This window comes from Daktulosphaira vitifoliae, unplaced genomic scaffold, assembly GCF_025091365.1.
Source record: "Daktulosphaira vitifoliae isolate Bord-2020 unplaced genomic scaffold, ASM2509136v1 Scaffold_2, whole genome shotgun sequence".
NCBI classification, from domain to species: domain Eukaryota; kingdom Metazoa; phylum Arthropoda; class Insecta; order Hemiptera; family Phylloxeridae; genus Daktulosphaira; species Daktulosphaira vitifoliae.
Window position 1 is genome coordinate 19,040,885 of NW_026099573.1, and position 23,138 is coordinate 19,064,022.

Here is a 23,138-nt window from a genome sequence, read left to right on the forward strand (position 1 = left end):
TCTAAATGTGATAAAAATCAAACGAGTTAAAATTTATACTAACTTAAAAAGAATTAAGAAAAAATGCAAAAAATTTATTGTTATACGCGGATTGGAACCTCGTACCCCAATCGTGTAAATCACAAGTTTTACCAACTCGGCAATCGTACTTTGCTATCGACCATTGAAAAAATTGGGTATTTAAGCTAGTTTAAATTTCAAAGATATTTTTCTCGACTTAAAAGAAGCAAACAAATTTAAATAAGTTCAACTTTCTATGCTATATTAATTTTAATTTATATAATATTTATGAAAATCTGTACTCCCCTAGTCAGGTATTTTAAAATAAAATAAAATACAAAACCCAGAATTTTAACACAAAAATAGCAAATTTTTGAATACGGTAGTCATTTTTACCATGAAGACAAATCCAGAGGTCAAATTTTTTTTTTCCAAATTAAAGTATATTACATAAGCTTTAATTTAAGATATATATAAAAGTGTCAGTATTTCCGGAATACTTTCAAAAATTAAATTCAAAATATCTTAGTAACAATACGCATGTTTAAAGTTTTGACCCCCATTGTTAAAGGGATATGATCCGATTTACAAAAGNAAAGGGGTATGATCCAATTTACAAAAAAAGCGTGCCAGATGAAAGGGGTATATAAATATTTATTATAAAAAAATAATAATATTGATCCATACATTTTTCCAAAAGTTATATAAAATATAAATCAAATAATATAAAATATAAAATCGAGAATTTTTTCATGGAAATCGTACGTTTTTCTTTAACTTTGATGACCGTTTTCACCATGAAGACAAGTCCAGAGGTCAATTTTTTTTTTTTTCAAAGTAAAGTATATTACATAAGCTTTAATTTAAGATACATATAAAAGTGTCAGTCTTTCCAAAACATTTTCAAAAGTTAAGTTGAAAAAGTTCTACTTACTATACGCATTTTAAAAATTTTGCACCACCCCTGTATAAAGGGAAAATGTCCGATTTAAAAAAAAAAGGACGTCGAATGAAAGAGGTTTATATAAAGTATTTATTATTAAAAATTAGAATTGATTCATGCATTTTTTAANTATATATAAAGTATTTATCATTAAAGAATAAAGTTGATTCATGCATTTTTTAAAAAGTTATAGCAACATAATGTTAAAAAATGTAAAATATAATATCAAGAATTTTTTCACAAAAATAGCATATTTTTGCATACGGTAGTCATTTTCACCATGAAGACAAGTCCAGAGGTCAAATTTTTTTTTTTCAAATTAAAGTATATTACATTAGCTTTAATTTAACATATATATATATAAGTGTCCGTCTTTCCGGAACATTTTCAAAAGTTAAGTTGAAAAAGTCAATATTTTGTGAAAAAATTGTCATTTTAAATCCGCCCCTGTGGGCAGATAAAGGGTTCGATTTACAAAAAAAATATACCAAATGATAATTAAAGACATCAAGCATCTATATAAAAAAAATATATATTGATTCGGTTATTTTTAAAAAAGTTATAGCAATTTTAAGTAAAAAAATTGAAAAATTCCAAAATTAGCGATTTTTTAATTTGTAATTTTTTTGGAGGTTTCCCCCATTTACGGGGAACGAGGGAATTTTTTTCAATTTTTGAGTGTAATGTCTTCAACTAGATACGATTTGTGATCTTTTGACATATTTTTCATCAAAATCGGTTCAGTGAGAGCTGAGATTGAGCGTATACAGACACAAAAAAAAAACACATCATAGTAAAATTAATACCTTCTTAGCTTCGCATCGAAGCTAAAAAACAGAGAAAAATTGAGAATTATTAAAGTTGAGATTGGATAGGTTAAATATAAAAATGAAATTTGGTGGCTACTTAGTAAATTATTATAATCATTATTTATTATAAGTTTTTGTAATTTTAATGTCTTCAAATTTATTTAAATTAATTTTCTCATTAATTGTTTCTCTCATTAATTATTAATGGTTTATCACGCAATAGATTGTTGGAAGTTCGAAAGCATAGGTTAAATTGTACTTACCTTACGTTCTGTGTAATACAATAATATTTCAAGTAATCCAGTGCTGATTTTCGTATTAAACGCACAACGTATACGATTTACACTATATGTGGCTCTGTATTTTATTTAAAAACAATTTGATTTTTTTTACTTATTGATTTTTTTTACGTCTATTGAATAAGTATTTTTTTTTAGAGAGTATATTTTTTATTGAGAGATCGATACCAATATTTCTTAAATTTTCCTCTGGCCTGGCCAAAACAAATATCCATAAATATCTATATCTATGTAAAAAAATATCAAGGCAAAATTGTGGTGGCCCAATGTGTCCTGGTGCTAAAATAAAGCACATTGAAAGGATGCGGCACAATAATAACCACGACAAAAATTAAACACTGCACATATATTTGTAAGTTTCTCTGCGCTGTCTGCCGGCGCGATGTTTGTTAAAACAAAGACATTAGCAACGAGACTAGCTACCCAATAAGTATAGAGTTGCAATACACTTAGTCAAATAAATTTAAATCTCAATTTAAATTGAGAAGATTGTGACCTTTAGCTCTGTCTGCCGGCGCGATGTTTGTTAAAACAAAGACATTAGCAACGAGACTAGCTACCCAATAAGAAAAGCTCACAATAAATTTTTATTATTAAATAAAAATCTAAATTTAGGTTGGATTTATTATTAAAATAAAATAATTTTAAAAAGATATAATGTTAAAATATTATTTGATGTTTATTTTCATAACAAGAAAAATAAAATATTATTTATAATTGAACAAATTAAATTAAATTAAAAGATTCACCAAAACAAAATTCACTTTAAAATTTGTAGGTGTCATTTAGTTTTAAAGAAAAATATTCTAAGTCCAAATTAATTAAAAAATCGACCAAGTCCCAGAGAGTAAGAATCTTGAGTAGAGTGTCGCAGATTTTGTGTATTTTAAAATCGCCGAAAGAACTGATTTCAATAGGAAAAAATGGGTTTTTATAGTAGACGAGGGTCGTGTAGCGATCCCTAGTGTAATCTTAGAAACTGTAGATCTTAATTAATAGTTAAATGTGATTGGCTGGACCTAATTGAAAACCCACACATAGGCGTTACTTTGAATCTGTACGATAATCAGATTTAATTGCCTAATTTATTGATTATTTATGTTTTAAATAAGGGAACCCTGTTTTGATGATCTTGTGAATTCATAATATATGACATACATGTACAAATAATAACATAATATAATATTTTAATATTATAAATAATAATATATTATTACATATATCCACTTAAAAGTCTATTGTGACTGATCTATTAGCATTAGCTACTGCCTTTGCAAAAGCCATTTTTGTGGAATTGCAAGTTGCTACGATCAAGAATTTTTTCCCATTAAATATAGGTAAGGGATTTATATAAATTAGATAAGTCCCGGAGAGTGAAATCTTGAGTAGAGTGTCGTAGATTTTGTGTATTTTAAAATCGTCAAAAGAACTGGTTTAGATGGGGAAAAATGGCTTTTTATAGTCTGAAGGGGGTAGCCCAGCGATCTCTACCGTGATCCTGGAAGCTGAGGCTTTGTATTCTAATTGGTTAATTAAAAGAGGGTTCCTACGTGTAGGCGTTACTTAATAATTTCTACAAGAGGGAGATTTTGTCGTATAGTTAAAGGGTTATTTTGTATTTTAAATAAGATAACCCTGTTTCGGTGATCTTGTATAATCATAATATGTGACATACATGTACAAATGATAACATCATATCATATGTTAATATTATATGTAATAATATAATATTACACAAAATGTCTGCCAATATATTAAATTGAGAAATATTTTGCCCATTCAAGTACTTTACGATATCTTCAACATCATTTATGCTCAATGGAAGATGTAATATATAAAATGTTTACGATTAAAATTAATAAAAAGAAATATGTACACTTCGATCTGAATAGTAGAGTTTAGTAACAAAAAATGTAATAACTTACTGTGATTTTTAGTTTGTTTTTATATATAAGCTTTATATATATATATATATATATATATATATATAACTTATTATTTTATTGACAAGTAATCATAAAATATAGTAATTAATAAATAAAATAGCATCAAATATATAAATTAATACATTCGAATAATATACAAATCACTTTGATATTTTATATGACGTTAAAATAGTTTGTTTTTATCACATTGTGGGTTTTACATATTGTGTTTTATTATTAAGATAATAGTAAAAAGAGCTGACAAGTATAGTTTATGAATATCTTAAAGAAAATCAATCATGTTATTCTAAGCTTATGAATATAATTTATAAATAAAATTATTAATAATCTTAAATGAACGACCACCATTGCTTTGGACACAAACAGAGCAGCCCACTGTTATTTCATATTATAATAGTGCTGAGTATATTACGACACATTTCTGTATTTAAGCTAACCGTCAATGTTACCTACTAAGTTAATAACTTTTCGAGTTTTCTAGATATTGTTTTCCATAATCACCTGACTACCTCCTTTACTTATTACAATAATAGCATATACATTTATACTAAATATATATGTATATATTTAATTTTTAATAATTTAAATTTAATAAGTCCATGTCACACTCCGTTTATACAAACCGTTGAACACTGTCAAACGATATAGCTGGACGGCGGGTCCTAATAATTTATAATAGACATGAAGTATTCGCCCGTACAAATCGAGTTGCAACCCGATGACGTCAAAATTATGTAACGGGATAAGTCCTTCGGCTAATCACGACTTATACATGTGGTTGCGGCTACTGCTGCTGCAGATACAGCTGATGCGGCAGCTACAGCAGCAACTATGGATGCATTGTAGTTATATTTTAACGTAAAAAATATTTGTCATAGTACACACACAGGGTCGATGTTGTAAACAACAAACGACCTTGTGGTAATGCTGTTTTTGATATTGCGGCTACGCGTTATGCACGTGTTCGATGGTTTTTTTTTTCAGGTATGACGTCATAGAGCTTACATTATAAAAAAGTTTAGGTGTGACGTCATAGGGCGCGTTTGCACCGGTCTGTTACAAACGTCATAGCGCACGACACAATCACGACGTGATATGGCATCTAGGGCTCACATCATCATAGCACAGAGTTACGTTAGCGTGACATCTTGGGGATTGTGTAACGGGCCAGCTGTAATACGTTCAGGTATGACGTCATAGGGCTTATCTTAGGTCAATGTTAAAGTCTGACGTCGGCTAGGGCTTACCTCATATCAAAGTTTAGGTATGACGTCATAACGGCTTATCTTAGGTCAGGGTTCGATGATGTGAGTCAACTAGAGGGATAACGTCATGAGCTGCACTTGGATGCACCTGGATGCAGTCCCCAACGGGCGCCGGGGCCAGGGAAGTTACGGTAGGTCAGATGTGACGTCGCTATGACGGAATGCATCTCACCTGTACACCCATTGTTATCCCGAGAACGATAGATGACGTCATTTGTCGGCACCTTTGAAGGCCTGTACCCGCTATTTATATACTACTACCCATTTATTGAAATTAACACTCCGCCGTAAAACCGTTCACTCGCTCCCCGTTCGAACCGTAAACCAACCGAGTCTCACCAAACAAATACGCTAATGTAAAATTACAACTATCATTTTTGGTGGGTCGTCGTCAGCCGTGCGGCGCTTGCTGGAACTTACACGGGGGCATATGGCACATGGTGTTGATCAGTCAAATTACTGAATACCCACATTTGAACACTGTGTATCACGAATCGACACGGGACCGCATCGTAATATTATTATTTCTTAATTTTTCAACTCTATTCGCGTACTGTTTTACTTATCTATATTTCAATTTATTTGGTAACATATTATTGCATAAATCATTTCTAAAAAAATGATTTTGGGATTCACCTGAATTTAACAATAGATTTTTACAACAAAATTATTTTTATGGATTATAATCAATTATATAATACGCTCAACTGAGTAGACTTTTCTAATAACTTTTTTAGTGTTCTTTTAGTTTTTATGTGATTCTAAGAAGATATTGGTATTGTGAAGTGGTAGTTTTTTTTATATCTGTCCATTAAAATTTTCAGCTTTCATTTGACCGATTTTAATTATTAATACGTAAAAAAACACGATTAAACTATAAGTCTCCAAATTGAAAAAATTCCTTAGTTTTAGAAATTTAGACAAATATTTAAATTTCAAATACCTTCTTTTTAATTAATTGGATTGCCTTTAAAAGCTGCCTTATAAAAATTATAATTATTGAAGACCGCATTGTGCCTCTCATGTGTGTAGGGGTGCGGTGATTGTTTTCGTAGAAGCTACAGCTTGTCTTGCGTGGTTGTATAGTCCAGATTGTGGGCCCGGTGAGAGGATGAGGTGAAAATGAAGGCCGTTATACATTTTGTTATTTTGACCGAGAGGAATGTGCTTCATTTCGTTGCCGGGGTCAATCCAGCTGTTTGTTCGCGCTGCGTGTTGAGTTGTGTGTTTATATGATTGTCGACCATGCTATCAAGTCGGTGTCCCTCCAGTTATAGTGCACGCTTCTAACCGTGTTTCATTCGAAATAACAAATATGAAAAATACAAGTGGTTGTTTGTTTTTTTGGAAATACGTTATCAACATTCGCGAGAATACGCGATTGCGTATGAAACATCGATAATGCCGACCGTTTGTATTATAATTGTCATTGCTGTGATAGTGTAATTTGTGTTTGGGTGTGTTATTACTATAGTAATCGTATTATTTATGATTATGAAGAAGGGCATGGAGTGGCGCGTTGGTTACACTAGCTGTTGTCAAAATTTCTAGTGTTAAGCTACGCCTACTACCGTAGATGAATGTATGGGTGACCATACGTGCGTTTCTACGGTGTCAAAAAAGCACCATAATCTCAGTACAGACAGCAACAGGAAACCATTGCAAAATCGGTACTGATATTTGGATTAGTATATTAAATGCTATTATATATTTTTTTTCATTTGGATCATTCTTCATATTGACACTTTTTATGGTTTTGTACATTTGGAACACTTTGAATACTCAAAGTTTAATTTTTAGTATTAAGATTAATCTAAATTTTTAAATTTAGAATATTTAACATTTGGATCACTGTAAACTCAACATTTTTTTTTAGAGTATAAATTGCTGTCAGTTCAAATTTAGAAGATTTATACTTTGAAAGATCTGTATAACTATATCTTAAGTTATGATATTTGGAGTATTCTGTTTTATGCAATTTTATTTTTTTTTGTCATCGGATCACTCTTTATGCTCTAACTTTTATTATAGTATTAAGATTAATCCACATGTTAAAATTTATAAGATTTATACAATTGGAGCACTGTAGAAATATATAATTGGATCACACTGTATACTCAAAATTTTAATTTTAATATTATAATTAATCAATATTGTAATATTTATACATTTGGAGCTGTGTATAACTATATAATTGGTAATGAAATTCGCATTATTCTGTTTATTTCAATTATTTTTTTTTGCATTTTAATCACTCTGTATATTGATATATTTTTTTTTCATTTGGATCAGAATATGTAAAATAAAATAAATAATCCATAAAATAATTTTTAGGTCCATCCTTTATATCTTATATGTGTGAACTTTATTTTAGATTCGATGCGAAGCTGAGAAGGTATTGGTTTTACTNCGAAGCCGAGAAGGTTTTGGTTTTTCTATGATGATATTTTTTTTTTTTTTTTTTGTCTGGTACCACTTTTCTCAGCTCTCACCCAATCGATTTCTTTCGATGATGCGTCAAAAGATCACAAATCTTATCCAGTCTAAGACATTACCCTCAAAAATTGAAAAAATTTCCCTCATTCCCCTTAAATGGGGGAAACCTCCAAAAACATTACAAATTTAAAAATCGCCAATAATCGAAATTTTTTCAACTTTTTTTACTTAAAATTGGCATAACTTTTTTAAAAACAAACAAATCAATATATTTTAATTTACAACTGTAATACAGTTTATTATCTTTAAAGCTGGATGTAGACAATTTTTCTGATATTTAATTATAATTTCCCGGTCTATTGTTATTAGACCAGAAAGTAAATATTTATAAACATTTTTGAAAATTAAATTAACTTTGTATTCGTAAAAAGAAAAATTAAATATTTTAGTATATAAGACGAAAATGAAATGAATTTTTAAGAGGAGAATACTTCGGGAGCACCCTGGACAATCTCTTTTCATGCTATACGTTTTTGACAAAAAATCTTTTCTTTTTTATATTAATTTATTGTACTTTAAGTATAGTTTTATTTTGTACGTTTGATATTGTTTTAATTATATCTTTAATAATTACTATAACTAAAGACATAAGGAGTTTCTCTTTAAAACACAGCTGGGTCTCTAAACAACACATCTTTGGTAGTACCCTTAGTCTCAATACTCTATTGTGTTACAGCTGATAGTTGATGGACATACTCTTTAGTAGCGTTAAAGGAGATAAGGTTTATAGTTCAGTAAGTTAGGACCTGAAGGCTTTATTTATTTGTTAAAGCTATTAAAAAAAACACACAACATATGTATTAAACAAGTTATAAAATAAAAAAGGACCGGTCGACAACAACTTCAGACAAATACGTTTAAAGTTATAGCATGTTAAATCGTGGATGATGCTATTTTTATTATTAGTCATTTTTTGTTCGCATTCCTACCACCTATAGTTAAGGACATTAAAGACGGCAACGGAGGCGACCACTGTTCGACCTTAATATACTACATACAAAAAAAATGGTTGTTACAATAAAAAATAGTTTTTTTTAGTAAAGGTATGTATAGGTAGAACGGCGATAAAATCGTAACATAATGTTTGATTTTATCGATAAATAACAAAATATTGCGTATCATCAATTACACATTTCTTAATAAGAAATAAATATAGTTTAAAAGAACTAAAAAACACGCTTTTAAAGCACATCGAACTAAAAAGTTAAAAATAATTTTTAAAATTAACTTAAAACAATAATGAACAAAAAATACTAGTATTATTGTGAAAAAAAGCGTCAGGCGCTCAATATACAAAAAATATGGCATAATGCACCCACGCTTTTTTTCACAATAATACTAGTATTTTTTGTTCATTATTGTTTTAAGTTAATTTTAAAAATTATTTTTAACTTTTTAGTTCGATGTGCTTTAAAAGCGTGTTTTTTAGTTTTTTTAAACTATATTTATTTTTTATTTTTTAGTTTCATGTTATGATAGTAGTTAATATCAATATCATGGTTGTAACGGGTAACGGGAAATAAGGGTTCGATTCCGGAGAGGGAGTCTAAGAAACGGCTACCACATCCAAGGAAAGCAGCAGGCGCGTAACGTGGAGGTAGTGACGAAAAATAACGATACGAGAATCATCCTCCGTAATCGGAATGAATACCCTACATATCTCTTAATGAGAATAAAGTGTATTAATATATAAGTTTTAATAGTAATTAGAATATATATATATTTAAAGGGACTTAAGTACGTAAACGTATCATGCATGAGGTATAGCCGTGTTTATGTGGGCGGGCATGGCGGAGGGAACATTATACACGAGGCATATACGGCGGCAGAGGCGTCGGCTGTAGGAATATTTAAATGAATATTATCATATACGTATTTATAAATATTAATATATATATATATATATATTAATATTAGCGGCAATGGTAAGAATATATAATCTTCGCATAAGATCGCGGCACTTTTGCTGGCGTCGAAGACGCGATGTCCGGCGTGATCCTCGGGCGTCAATAGGTTAACAGTGTAGATGACGACGGTGCGCGAGTGCGGATCAGTTTGTTGACGATGTTATTTTGACAATGGGAAGAAGACTATGGTATAGCGGCGGGACGTCGTCGGCCGTGCGGCACTTGCTGGACTTTGCACCGCGGCGTAAAACGACGCGGGGCTGTGTCAATTACAATAAAAATTTGTTATATATATATATAATTGATGACACGCGCGCGTCTACGGGTTGGAAAATATTGTTCTCTACGAGTGGTGAGTGGGGTGGGGCGAACGCGTTACAACAGTATAGTCTCAAGGTCATACACAACGGGATACGCGACTTAATAACACGTGCCGCGTGGAGTTACAAACTTACAAACGACAAACAACAAACAACAAACAACATACACGTGAAACTAATATAAGCGTGTTAAAAAAATCTTATTTGTTGTACAATACCTTAAAGTAAGAGCACATGAATATATTAAAAGTTATATAAAATTTATTGATTAGTTCTTAGTTGCTCCGAAAAAAATATTTTTATTATTATTATTATGTACTCTATGACATATGGGTACAATTTAAAGCTAAACTATATTTTATATGTTTGAATAAAACGAAAAAATTATTTAAATAAATTTTATAAAATTCCGCGTATCTTTTTTAGTAAGTTCTTCTGTTTCAAACTCAGATTCTTTATTCATTGTGATATCACCTATTAAATCTGTTGAAATAAAATAATTACTTCAATGTTTATATATATATATATATTTCTAGCATAAATTTAAAATACTATATTTTTGATTATTTTATATAAACTATATACAACTATATATTTTTCCAACCGTTTGTGTTATTAACACTAGTCAATAATTATAAAATAATCAGTTATTTTGGAATATTAAGTTCTGTTATTAATTTTTATTTATTATATTAAAACCTAACTAACAATAAAGTCGTATTAAAGTTCAACATTAAGTAATTTTAAATTAAAGGGCGTAGGGATGTGTCCTTATTACTAGTAGTTTGCGAAGCGGCATGAAATAAAATAGTTATAAATATAAGAAAAAAATAATAGATGAATGGTCAATAATAGAGGTAAGGAGTAGACTCAATGTATTATTTACCTTTAAATGCTTAAGGTGTAAATTGTTGTATTATATTAAAATCTAACTCACAGAAAAATCCTAAGAATAACAGTGTTTTAATTTAAATTTTTTAATGTCAAATTTTTGCAGATAAAGATTTTTTTAACAGTTAAAATACATAATATGTAGTTATGTAAGTTTAAATTAGTTTAAAAAATATAAGTGATGGTGTTGGAGCTATAGATTTAATTTTAAAGATTAAATTTTTAGATAATCAACAAATAATTTACCTTTTTGAAGAAAATCATAAAAAACTGGAACCGTAGCTGGAGAAGTTATGGATTCATTGTCTGCTTCTAAATATAAGTGATTAAAAAGAATACTTCAGTCATAAATAATTTCAGTTTTTATTAATTGTTATTTAATTAAGAGAACCTAATTCAACTAAAAAATGTTAACTTATTGTCATTTGTTTTTGTTCTTCATGAGAACAATGAACGCAAAATAATTTTTCGCCTAATATCACTATCATTTGTGCTTATAGTTTTAGCCTCGATAGAAGCCCGTTATATACAATAATCAAGCACGCTATGCATACCTAACTTAATATTTCATTTATTATATTGGTGTTCTATTATAATTTCAAAAAATTGAAGTTATCATAACTTGTTAAAAATGTTTCGTACGAGGCAGCTAAACCGTAGGACTGATACAGTCAACGACAAAAATATAAAGGTACAACATTTAATCAAATAAAATTCTATATTTATACATATATGGATTCTATGTACTACCAAACTTCAGGTTATACCCAAATGATAGCAATCTTATCTTATTTCTTGATCATAAATTAATAAATAAAGTCTTATCGATGAATTTATTAGATTTTGTTGCGACAAAATTATAAAGACAAATATTTATATATAAACAAACTATTTTATATTACAAAGTTTATTAATTTTTTTATTGTATTAATATTTAGTTGAACCTCCATTAGCGCGAAAAGTTGCAAAAATTCTATTTGGAATGGTGTCATCAAGTTTTTTTATGACGTTTTGGGAAATTAGTGCCCAAGCATCTAAAATTGATTTTTTTAACTCACGAACTGAAGAATATTGTTTGGTATCTTTATAAACTTCATTGGCGAGTAGCCCCCAAATATTTTCAATAATATTTAGATCTAGAGATTGTGCAGGCCAATCTAATATTGGTATAGAATTTGTTTCAAACCATAATTTTATGATTCGAGCAGTATGAATTGGCGCATTATCCTGCTGAAATATAAAATTTCTTCCGCCTGTTTTCTGAAAACATGTCTTTTGGGTGTTAAGGAGATTTTTATACTTCAAAGCATTTATTCTATCATCTAAAAAAAACAACTTCACTTCGTCCTTTATAACCAATTGCACACTATATCATTGCAGATCCTACTCCCATTTGACGTTTTGACATTATACGTTCATCTTTTCTTAAATCATGATAGTTTTATGAAAATCCATCAGGTCCATCCAAGTTAAATTTTTTTTTTTTCATCTGAAAAAATTACTTTTCTCCATCTTTTTGACCAATTCATTTTGCTTCTTGAAAAGTCTAATCTTGCTTGTTTATTACGTTCATTTAATGGTGGTTTTCGTAATAGTTTTTTTTTTCGAATGAGTGTCGGTGTGCTTTTTAATAGCCTTTGTACGTTACGAATACCAGTTTTCACACTACATTGATTGAGATGCAAATGAAGAATGTCCTAGGTACCTCGGGGTCAAACTTGATAGGACGCTTACTTTTAAACAACACTTAGAAACGACAAAAAACAAAATAAAATCACGAAACAACATCATATACAAACTATTTGGGATTACCTGGGATGCAGCGCAGGCACTCTGAGAACCTCAGCTCTATCCTTAGGATATAGTGTAGCTGAATATTGCGCTGCCGTATGGACGAGAAGTGCTCACTGTAAGAAAATTGACGTTCAGCTAAATACAGTAATGAGAACAGTTACAGGTACAGTAAGAAGCACTCCAACGCAATGGCTTCCTGTTCTCTCAAACATTGGACCTCCGGAAATCCGTAGACAAATAGCTACACAAAGTATAGTTAGTAAAATTAAAAGGAACGTTAACCTGCCTATCTATAATGACATAGAACATCACCCAAATAAAAGGCTAAAATTTAGAAGCCCTGTTTGGGAAGTAAACACAAACGATAACAATTTACAGGCTGAATGGAAAAGAATATGGTTGGAGTCTGAGGTACGAAATTCATCACTGGTCGAAGATCCGATGGTAAGAGTACCAGGTTTCAATTTATCATGTGCCTTATGGACCACACTAAATCGTATAAGAACCAACCAGGGAAAATGCAATTATCTATTACACAAGTGGGGTATGGTGGAATCCCCTTTATGTAGTTGCGGGCAAAAGCAAACCATCAGACACATGGTCGAAGAATGTCCATTAATGAAGTTCTCAGGAGGTATTGAGGAAATCCACATAGCCAGCGAGGAGGCCATCAACTGGATGAAAAACGTAGGCGTGCGGCTGTGACCAAGGAAACGCCAATTAAAACAATGAAACCATGAGTTACCAAACTTAATTTAAAATTTCGACTAGTTATAACTAAACAATTTAATTAGTACTAATAGTTTAAATTAATTTTTTTCTTTTTTATTATTATTGTAGTTTTATATTAATGTTATTCATTTATTATTTATTTTGAGCTTGCCGGAGCCATATGCTAATAATAATTGATTGAGAATACCACGTGCAGACAAAGCAGAATTCGATGCAACTCTTAAAATTGCTCTTTTCTCACGATCAGTTAATACTTGCGGTCGACCTGTAGACTTCTTGGAATTATAGTTTTGGCCAAGTTTTACAAAATTATCTATCACTGTAGAACTCTTATTCAATCTACGCGATATTTCCCGATTTGAAAGACCGCATTCCTTATATGCCGTAATTATCCCTCGTTCTTCCATAGATAATGGTTTTGCTTTTCTCATGATAAATTACATAAATAATAAAAATACTACACAAATTATGTTAATACAGTATATAAATTTATGTTGTATTATATATATATTACAAGTATTATATAAAGATAATTTAATCATACAATTACTATATACGCAACGAAACTGACTGCCTTTATAATTTTGTCGCAACAAAATCTAATAAATTCATCGATAAGACTTCATTTATTAATTTATGATCAAAAAATAATATAAGATTGCTATCATTTGGGTATAACCTGAAGTTTGGTAGTACATAGAATCCATATATGTATAAATATAGAATTTTATTTCATTAAATGTTGTGCCTTTATATTTTTGTCGTGAACTGTAGTTATTAGAGGGTCCTTATTTAGCGAATTTCGAAATTTCTTTCAAATGTTTACACTTACTTAAATATAAATTACTTAAGTTATTAAGTTGAATTTTATAGCACGGAACTAGTATTAATTGAAACAAATCAAAAATTTAAAAAATAGCTTTTTCTAAAATCAAAATAATGTTGCTTTACTAAACTTGTTAATTTTTAATTTTACATATCTCTTTGTATTTACTATAAATTTCATTATCTGATTATTTATAGTATTTCTTCTGTACTACAAGTTGCGTTTCTTAAAAGAAGTTTTAGTTCTATAATATTAAATAACACATGACACATAAATCTTTATCTTATCTAGTGTTGTATTGCTATAAAACAGATAAATTGTAGAGGTATACTTGTAACCATTTCAATATGTTTAATGTAATGTTTTTACATTTTCATTATTCAAATCAAATTTTATTTTATATAGTACAGCAATCTATTATTATCTGTGCAATTTTTTATCATATTTCATAATTTATATTGTTTTTCTTTTATTTTAACGTAATTAACGTAATGAACTATTTTATCATTTTTAAAATGGGTAAAAGATCAAGCAGTTAGGTATTTCTAATTGGTAATTACGAAAACAAAATTGTTGGCGTTGATTTGCCAACAAACGGCCAAGTATTAGAAATTTTATTTTACAATTTAAAAAACGTAAATTTAAAAATTCGTGTAACTGCCACATTAATTATAAAAGAAATAGAATTATTTTGGTCTAAAAAATTCCAATAAAAAAAAAATCAGCATAATATTAATGAGGTAGAAGAATTGTATAAACGATGCAAATCATTGAATAAATCAAGAAAACGAAAAAATTGGTAAAGTACAAAATTTACTGACAAAATGTTTTGAATATGCGATATACCACACACAGATGCCATGAATAGAATTGACTGTGAAGAAACTAAATTATATTTAAATAACCAAAAGCAGAAAGGTTATTTGAAAAGTACAAGTAAAAATGATTGTTTTTATGTGCTTCAAGGTGAAAGTTTTTATCAACTAGCAAAAGAAAATAATGTATAATAATTGAAAACGAAAATTTTAAGAAGAGAAAGAAAAATGTAAGTAAAGTTCTGGAATGTTTATAACCATATAAAAAATAATTATTATACAATTAATAATAATCATTCAAATTTTTAGTCGAGACTGTTAAACTTCAATCTTCAAATTGTATTAATGGATTTTCGTTACTCAACTCACCATTACAATCTGTGGGTTTCCAAGTTCTGAAAAGACTAAAAAATTAAGGGCGCAGAAAAATATTATGACAGAAAATCTAGCTGCATCATTGGACCGTTGTAAATTATCTGATAGAGATGCGGTATTTGTACTAACAGCTATAACTGAAGATCTTGGTCATAATGTCAGTGACTGAATTATTCATTACTCTTCATTCCATCTTTTTCGTGAAAATTTTCGAAAAGATTATTTACTAAAATTAACACTCTTTTTTTTAAACCAACATATACTCTAACTGTTCGTTAGGATGAAAAATTGCTCCCGTCATCAACAAACAAGGAGCTAGTTGATAGGTTAGCATATTACTAGTTTAATAATTAAAAAAAAAAAAATTGTTTTAAAATTATTAATGAATTTGATTTTTAATATGTTAAAAATAATCAATGTAAAATGTCATTTTTAAACTATTATTTTGGTCCTTTAATATTAATTTTTGTGAAAGTTTATTAAAAAAATATAAAATTTTCTACCATAACTTTTATCTCAATTTGCTAGTTTGAAATTGATATTATTAAATAGAATATTTTATGAGAATTAAAAAAATGTTATTGTTAAGATTAATATGCTGTCAGGAAATTTTATAATTACTATTTACTATAAATTTATCAGAATAGCTCAATATTTTTTTTGCATTTTCATCGTAATAGATTACTTAAATAGAAATCATAGTAATCATTTCTAAGTAACATTTGATCAACTAAAATATTTTGAACTTAATTAATTTTAATTATTTACTTTAACTAAAAAAACCAATCAAAAATTGTTTAAAAAATCTACTGAATTGAGCGTATTATAAAATTTGACTATTATTGTAAAAATTCATTGATAAATTCAGGTGAAACTAAAAATTACTTTTAGCTTCGATTAGAATCTGAAAATGCATTAATTTTACTATTACCAATACCATTTATTATTATTATTTTTTTTTTTTGTGTCTGTCACTACTTTTTCTCAGCTCTCACTGGACCTATTTTTCTCAACTATAAGTCAAAAGAACATAAATCGTATCTAGTTGAAAATATTACCCTAAAAAACTAAGCATTTTTCCCTCGTTCCCCCTAAATGGTTAATATCCCCAAAAAATTACGATTTTTAAAATTGGTATGTTTTGACAACATAAAAATAGCATATTTTTTGAAAATGGTAGCCATTTTCACCAAGAAGAAAATCTATATTTCGAATTTTTTTTTCATAGTAAAGTATATAATATAAGCTTTAATTTAAGATTAAATAAAAGTGTCAATATTTCCGGAACATTTTCAAAAATTAAATTGAAAAAGCTTAATTTGTGTGCAAAAAATGCTTTTTAAATCGTCCCTATAGCCAAGTTTACAGTCATATTTTCAAAAAATGTATGTAAAATAAAAGAAAAATATCTAATGTTTCAATATAAAAAAAAAGTCATTTTAATTTTTCATTTTTCAAAATGTTATGGCAGTTTTAAGTATTAAATTATTTCATGTTTAACAGTGATATTTACATAAAAATGACATTTTTCATTAAATTCAAAGGCAATTTTCCCATAGAAAAATAGTTTCTTTTTTTTAGTACTTATAGTATTTATACTAAATTTTAATTTGAAATATGTTTAAAGGACGCAGTATTTTTAAAAGTTAGGTTGAAAAAGTTCTACTTTTTTTACGTACGATTCAAAATTTGAACGCCCCCTGTTTAAGGGGAAATTGTCCAATTGAAATAAAAAGTATGTCAAATGAATGAATATGAATATGAATATGTAATGTATTTAGAAAAAAAAATTGATACTTATATTTCTCAAAAAGTTATAGCAAAAAAAAGTTGAAAAATAAAAATCCAAATTATATTTGTTTTTTGATTAATAAAATGGTTTATAAAAACTATGTATACTAAGTTCATTACTAAAATCATGTAGTTTATTAAGTTTAAATAATTACAACAAAAAATATGTGATTCTGAAATTGGTTATGGTACTGGGCTATACAATTAAATTAATCAAAAAATAATTTACCTTTTTGAAAAAAATCATAAAACATTGGTATTGTAACTGGAGAGGTTTTGGATTCATTGTCTCCTTCTAAATATAAGTAATTAGAAAAATACATTAGAATAATGTATACAATAATTAAGAAACACATATTTTTTAACTAAAAATGTTAAATCATTAGTATTTGGACTTTTGTTATAAGAAAATGTATAGTCAATCCTTTTAAAAATCTTTGTTATTAAAAATGGTCGATATTACTAATGATATGTGTCATTTGTTTATATGGTATTACCATTGATAAAATGCTAGTTGAGTTTAGTGAGTTACGTATACTAAAATGCAAAAATGTTTCGCAATTTGGGCTCTTGAAAACTAGTAAATAGTCACTTCTTCATACAAAACTGCTAGTTAAATTAACATAACAAATTAATTGCATACATTTATCTCTTAAAACTCGGTTTTGCATTTTTTATTTAGGATAGGTATGTATAATATTAATTTTATTTAATAAATAGAAAGTTTGAAAGTTATTCCATCACATACATTTGAAAACATCGTATGCGATTAAATATACCATTTATGCGAATAAATATCGAAAAACAATTTATTCAAGGTAATTTCCTTATACATATACTTTAATTACACTGATTATTGCTAATTTAATTTTTGAGTGTAATTGTAAATTTAAAAATTATTTTAAAATATCACTTTATAAAATATCATTCATATTAAATCAAAATCCGTGAAAACTAAAATTTAATTAATTTTAAAATTAATGTGAGTGATAATGTTGAACATTTAATGACGGCATAAGTTTTAAATTTTAATAATAACCTTAAATTTAAGGTTTGTCCCCGGATGTACACGGCGATTACAGGTGAGAGGGAAAAAAATAGTTAAAAACGGAGAAAGCTGTAATGAATCAAAATAGAAGTTTCGAGACTATCCGAGAAACTTCTAGAATAATCTTTACACAAATAATTATCAATTTTAAATACTTTTCTGACTGACTATTATTTTATTACTTTTTACAAATACATCGTTCATTTGGAGCGATGTTTACATTAATGTCCATCTTTTTAATTACCATAAGCGTATCTGTGGCGCCGAACAGACGGCAAGATTAAATAGTTAAATTTTTAAGAAAAACTAGCCTCCCTTCATTACCTTACCAACTAATTTAATATAAAAGGGCTAGTAAAATTAGCACAGACACTCTCTTTCCATTTTATCTCTCTCGCATACTCTCTCTTTCATTTTCACTTATTATTCCCCCATAATCTTACACTTTCATATTAAAAGTTAATAATGTAAAATTCACGTTACTTTTGTTAATTTTAATTATAAGACATATATATTTGTCAAAATAATTAATACAAGTTATAGAAATAAACTCAGTATGTTGCCCCTCATATCTGTATTTTTATTTATTTAAATTAACTTAAAATATCGACATCAACAAGGAACATCACAATTCACCATCTATCTACGAATCCATTTGGACATCAAGGTAAGTGTAGTCTTGTAGTGTAGGACAGAGTGGATAAGAGGTAGGATTAATATGATATGAATGAATCTAATACAATCCAAATAACTTATAATCCCTTTCCTACTATCTCTATCTTATCGCCTCCCCTTATTTTATTTTTATTACAAAGCCTAAGGTATAAAGTGTTTGATACCAGCCGGATAACTTGTGCGGTAGCTGTTCCATAAATCATGGACATGTAGGTTTGATTAAGGGATTTTTTTTTGAATTTTTGAGGGTAATATCTTCAACTAAATACGAATTGTAATCATTTGAGGTATCGTTGATAAAAATAGGTTAAGTGAGGGTTGGAAAAATAAATCACGGCCTCAAAAAAAAACACATGGTAAAATAATATTAACAAGAATAAAAAATTTCTTCTCACGAGGGGAGACTACAGTGATGGGATCCTTGATATTTATTGAAGTTATTGAATGTTAATGAGATGAAAATCAAATGATTTGAAAATTTTTTTCCAACTCAAAAAAAATTCAAAATATTAAACGCCACAGGCGGATTCGAACCTCGTACCCTAAGCGTGAAAGACACCAGTGTTACCGATTCGGCAACTGTTCGTTGCTTTCGTCACTTGATAAAATTGGCAATTTAAGCTGATTCAAATTTAAAAATTACTTTTCGACTTTAAAAAATTAAAACAATTTAAATAAGTTTAACTTTCTATGCTATATTAATTTTTTATTAATATTGTTGTGCGGGCCCACGTGGTAAAAGGAATTAAACTTAATGAGAAAAAGAAAACACTCACTTTTCAATAAAACTTTAGAATATATAATTTGATTGACACAATTAATAATACAATACACGTTATTTATTAATATTAATACAAATGAATAGAATAATAAAATATAATGACATAGAATGATATAGAATGATATAGAATGATATAGAATGATTTAGAATGATTTAGAATGAGTGTAACTAGCGCATACTAAACCACGACTGACTGTAGGGTACCTACAGTGGGAGTCCTTTGCCCATGGTTGCCCTAAAACCCTTGGTCAGCACATTCCTGTGTTCGACGACAGTCGGACGACCATGTATTATATACTCCACACAATTATAAAATAATATTCAGGGGTTCTTAACACCCCCCAACCTAAATGAGCAATGGGGGTCTAATGATTCCCATTGACTCAAGGGAAATCAGATAAATAAAGTTATACAATTGCAAAGGGATTTAGAATGTTTTTCATATTGGCGAATTATATAATTTAAAATAGAGAGATTCAGAGTTGCGTATTATTAATTTCAGTGGTATATACTTGAATTACTTTTTTCTTACACTTAAAGAATACAGCGACAATTATAATTGATATGATACAAATTGACAAACAAGTATATATGATTACAATATGATAATGACTTAGTAAAAAATGATTGCTATTTGGATTTGTATACCAATTTGTAGTATGTTTAACTAATTTACAAAGATCGTTGAATAAATCGGTATTTGTTATTTGTTGCGGAGTTACCTTAATAATGGATTCTGTGTACGTGTTAATTAAGTTAAACATAGGATTCAGAGGGACTATATCATTAGAATGGTTGTAGAGTACAGTTGAAATGGGCGTTAGAATTAATGAAGTGGTATGAACAGTACAAGTAGGAGATATTGTTAAACGACCAATATTTTTTATATAAACAGAAAAGGTGCGTTGAGGAGATTTACAATTCAGAGTTACTAGTTCGTCTCGCGTACAATAAATCCAGGAATTGGTATTCGATAACCGATTCCATATACTGTTATTAAATGATACATAAATGATTTTGCAGGATTGGGGTAAATCTTGTGGATTTTCTAACAATAAAATCTCACATAGCTTAGAAGAAGATTTACGATAAACTGGATGATTACCTTTACATAATGTATATGAGTTCAGTGGTATACATGTTTCTATTTGCGATTGACTAAAAGTTAAATAAAACTCACTATCATCGCTAATTGCTATATAATCATTGTCTGGTTTTACTAGAACAACATTATTGTTTTCAAAATAGAATGGTAAAGGTATCGTGTGATAGAGATTATATTCATCGATTTTAACTATTGGACATTGCAATATAAAAATGAGAAAGTTATCTCTATAAATTATGGATGTAGAAGAGATTGAAAGGAGTTCAGGAATATTTTGTATATTAATTTCTAACGGAAGTTGATTGCCAGCGGGAAGTTCTAGCTGTATTTCCCGTAGCTGAGATAGTAACTTGTTAGGAGGCAAAACTGTGGTGTGAATTTTGCCATGGATAGCAGAGTTGATAATAGAAACAATATTTTGCGTTTCGTACGCATACTGATTTAGAAGGATTTGGAATAACGTTGATTGCTCTAACAAAGCTGTTTTCGTGATTAGACTGTTGATAGTTTGAGAATTCTTTATGACTTGGTTATTAAGATATTGAATATTTTTTTCGATTTCGACTTGAGCTTCATTAATGTGCTTGGTCATGTTATTGATATCAGAGATTGTCGTTTGGAATAACCGCATTTTTTTTTCTAATATACTGGTGGCGGTCAATTTGGACTTTGCAAAATCTATTATTTTGCCAAAGATGAATTCAGTGTTTAACATGTGACTTGAATCAAAAATTGTTTTTGCTACCGTCGTTACTGAGCTGATCATGTTACGGCGGACCCGGTAGTTTTCTTTATGGATGTTTTGTCCGAGTGAGATATTTATAGCGTTTCGGTTTGATTCGATTTCGAAGAGATATGGAAGTGTAGCCCTATCAAAGTGATGACAAGCTTCTACAAATTCTAACACACTAACTTTGTCTTTTAGTTGTGTGCATAAATTACGTGTTGTACTATAGAACTGCAAGAGAGTGTTGTATTTGGACGCATACTGTGATGTGTCCAAGAATGTCACTATTGTCCAGTCGCTGCTGTGTAGTTTGACATTAGATTTCTTTTCATAATACATTCCAATGTGAGGAGTTAGTATGTCTATTTGTGCTAGATTGTCCGGTGGGTGAATTAGAATTTCTGCATTGGTGTATGTACTAGAAATACAAAAAAAAATTTTTTCTCTTTATATTATGGATTTAGGAGAAATGTTTTTTCAATAAATTTTTATGAACTAAATGTCTTTTCCCCCTCCGCTTAATCGCTACATTGACCTGGTTAGGGTGGATTTCGAGAACCTCAAATGGACCTATCCAATTGGGTGTGAGTTTATTGTGAGCTGCTTTATTTTGTAAATAAACCATGTCACCTTCCTTAATTTCTAAAGAATGTGCGTTTTTGTCGTATTGACATTTAGCTTTGTTTTTATTAGCGATTAATCGATTGCGTGCGACTTCGCTTGTTTCTTGAAGTCTCCGTTTGAGTTCGAATTGGTTATCAGAGAAATTGTACTGGGGTTCTGGAGGTTTCGACAACGAATTAGGAATGTGTATCTGTCTACCATAGACTAGTTCATAGGGTTGATAACCTGTAGACGAGTGAATACTGGAATTGTAGGCAAACATTGCGAATGGAATGTATTCGTCCCAGTCTGATTGATCTTTCGCAACAAAACTTCTGAGGTATTCGCCTAAGGTTCGATGGCTCCTTTCTAGACTGCCATTACTCTGAGGATGATACGGAGTAGTTGATGACTTTTTTATTTTCAACAACCGACATACTTCTGCGAAAACTTGACTTAGAAATTCTGTACCGCAATCTGTGACTATTTGCTGAGGTATACCATGTAAGCAAACAAATTGAGTCACAAAATGGTAGGCTACAGTGTTGGCCTCATGATTTCTTGTTGGTATGGCCCATGAAAATTTTGTCAGATCATCTTGTAGTGTGATGATAAAGACATTGTTACGACTTGATTTAGTAAGAGGACCAACGATATCTAGAAAAATTTTTTCAAACGCTCTTGATGATGTAGAAGTTATTACCATTGGTTCCTTGACTGATTTATTTGACACCTTGGTCAATTGACACGTAGGACAAGTCTTGATATACTCTTCTACTTGTTTTCTCATGCCTGTCCAACGGTATTCGATTCTGAGTTTATTAAGAGTCCGTTCTACTCCTTGATGACCTGAGAGAGGAGTATAGTGGAAATCTTTAATGAGTCTGAGTTTTTCCTCAAGTGTTAGGCGATCTTTACTAAACACTTTGATAGCAATATTGGATTCTCTAAAAATGAATCTTAACATAGATTTAACTTGATTCCAATTGA

At 29.2% G+C, this 23,138-nt stretch overlaps 1 protein-coding gene across 11 annotated transcripts in view; it reads right to left on the reverse strand.

The window, feature by feature from the left end:
• LOC126899396 (uncharacterized) overlaps positions 1–23,138 on the reverse strand; it is a 240,256-nt gene that overhangs the window by 206,805 nt on the left and 10,313 nt on the right. For 6 of the 11 annotated variants that reach the window (XM_050674315.1, XM_050674312.1, XM_050674317.1 and 3 more), the window contains one exon: positions 17,439–17,504. In XM_050674315.1, coding sequence (XP_050530272.1) covers positions 17,439–17,504 — 66 coding nt within the window. Of the gene's footprint in view, positions 1–11,122; positions 11,189–17,438; positions 17,505–23,138 lie in introns of all 11 variants that reach the window. The other 5 variants (XM_050674319.1, XM_050674314.1, XM_050674316.1 and 2 more) reach the window with 2 other exon arrangements.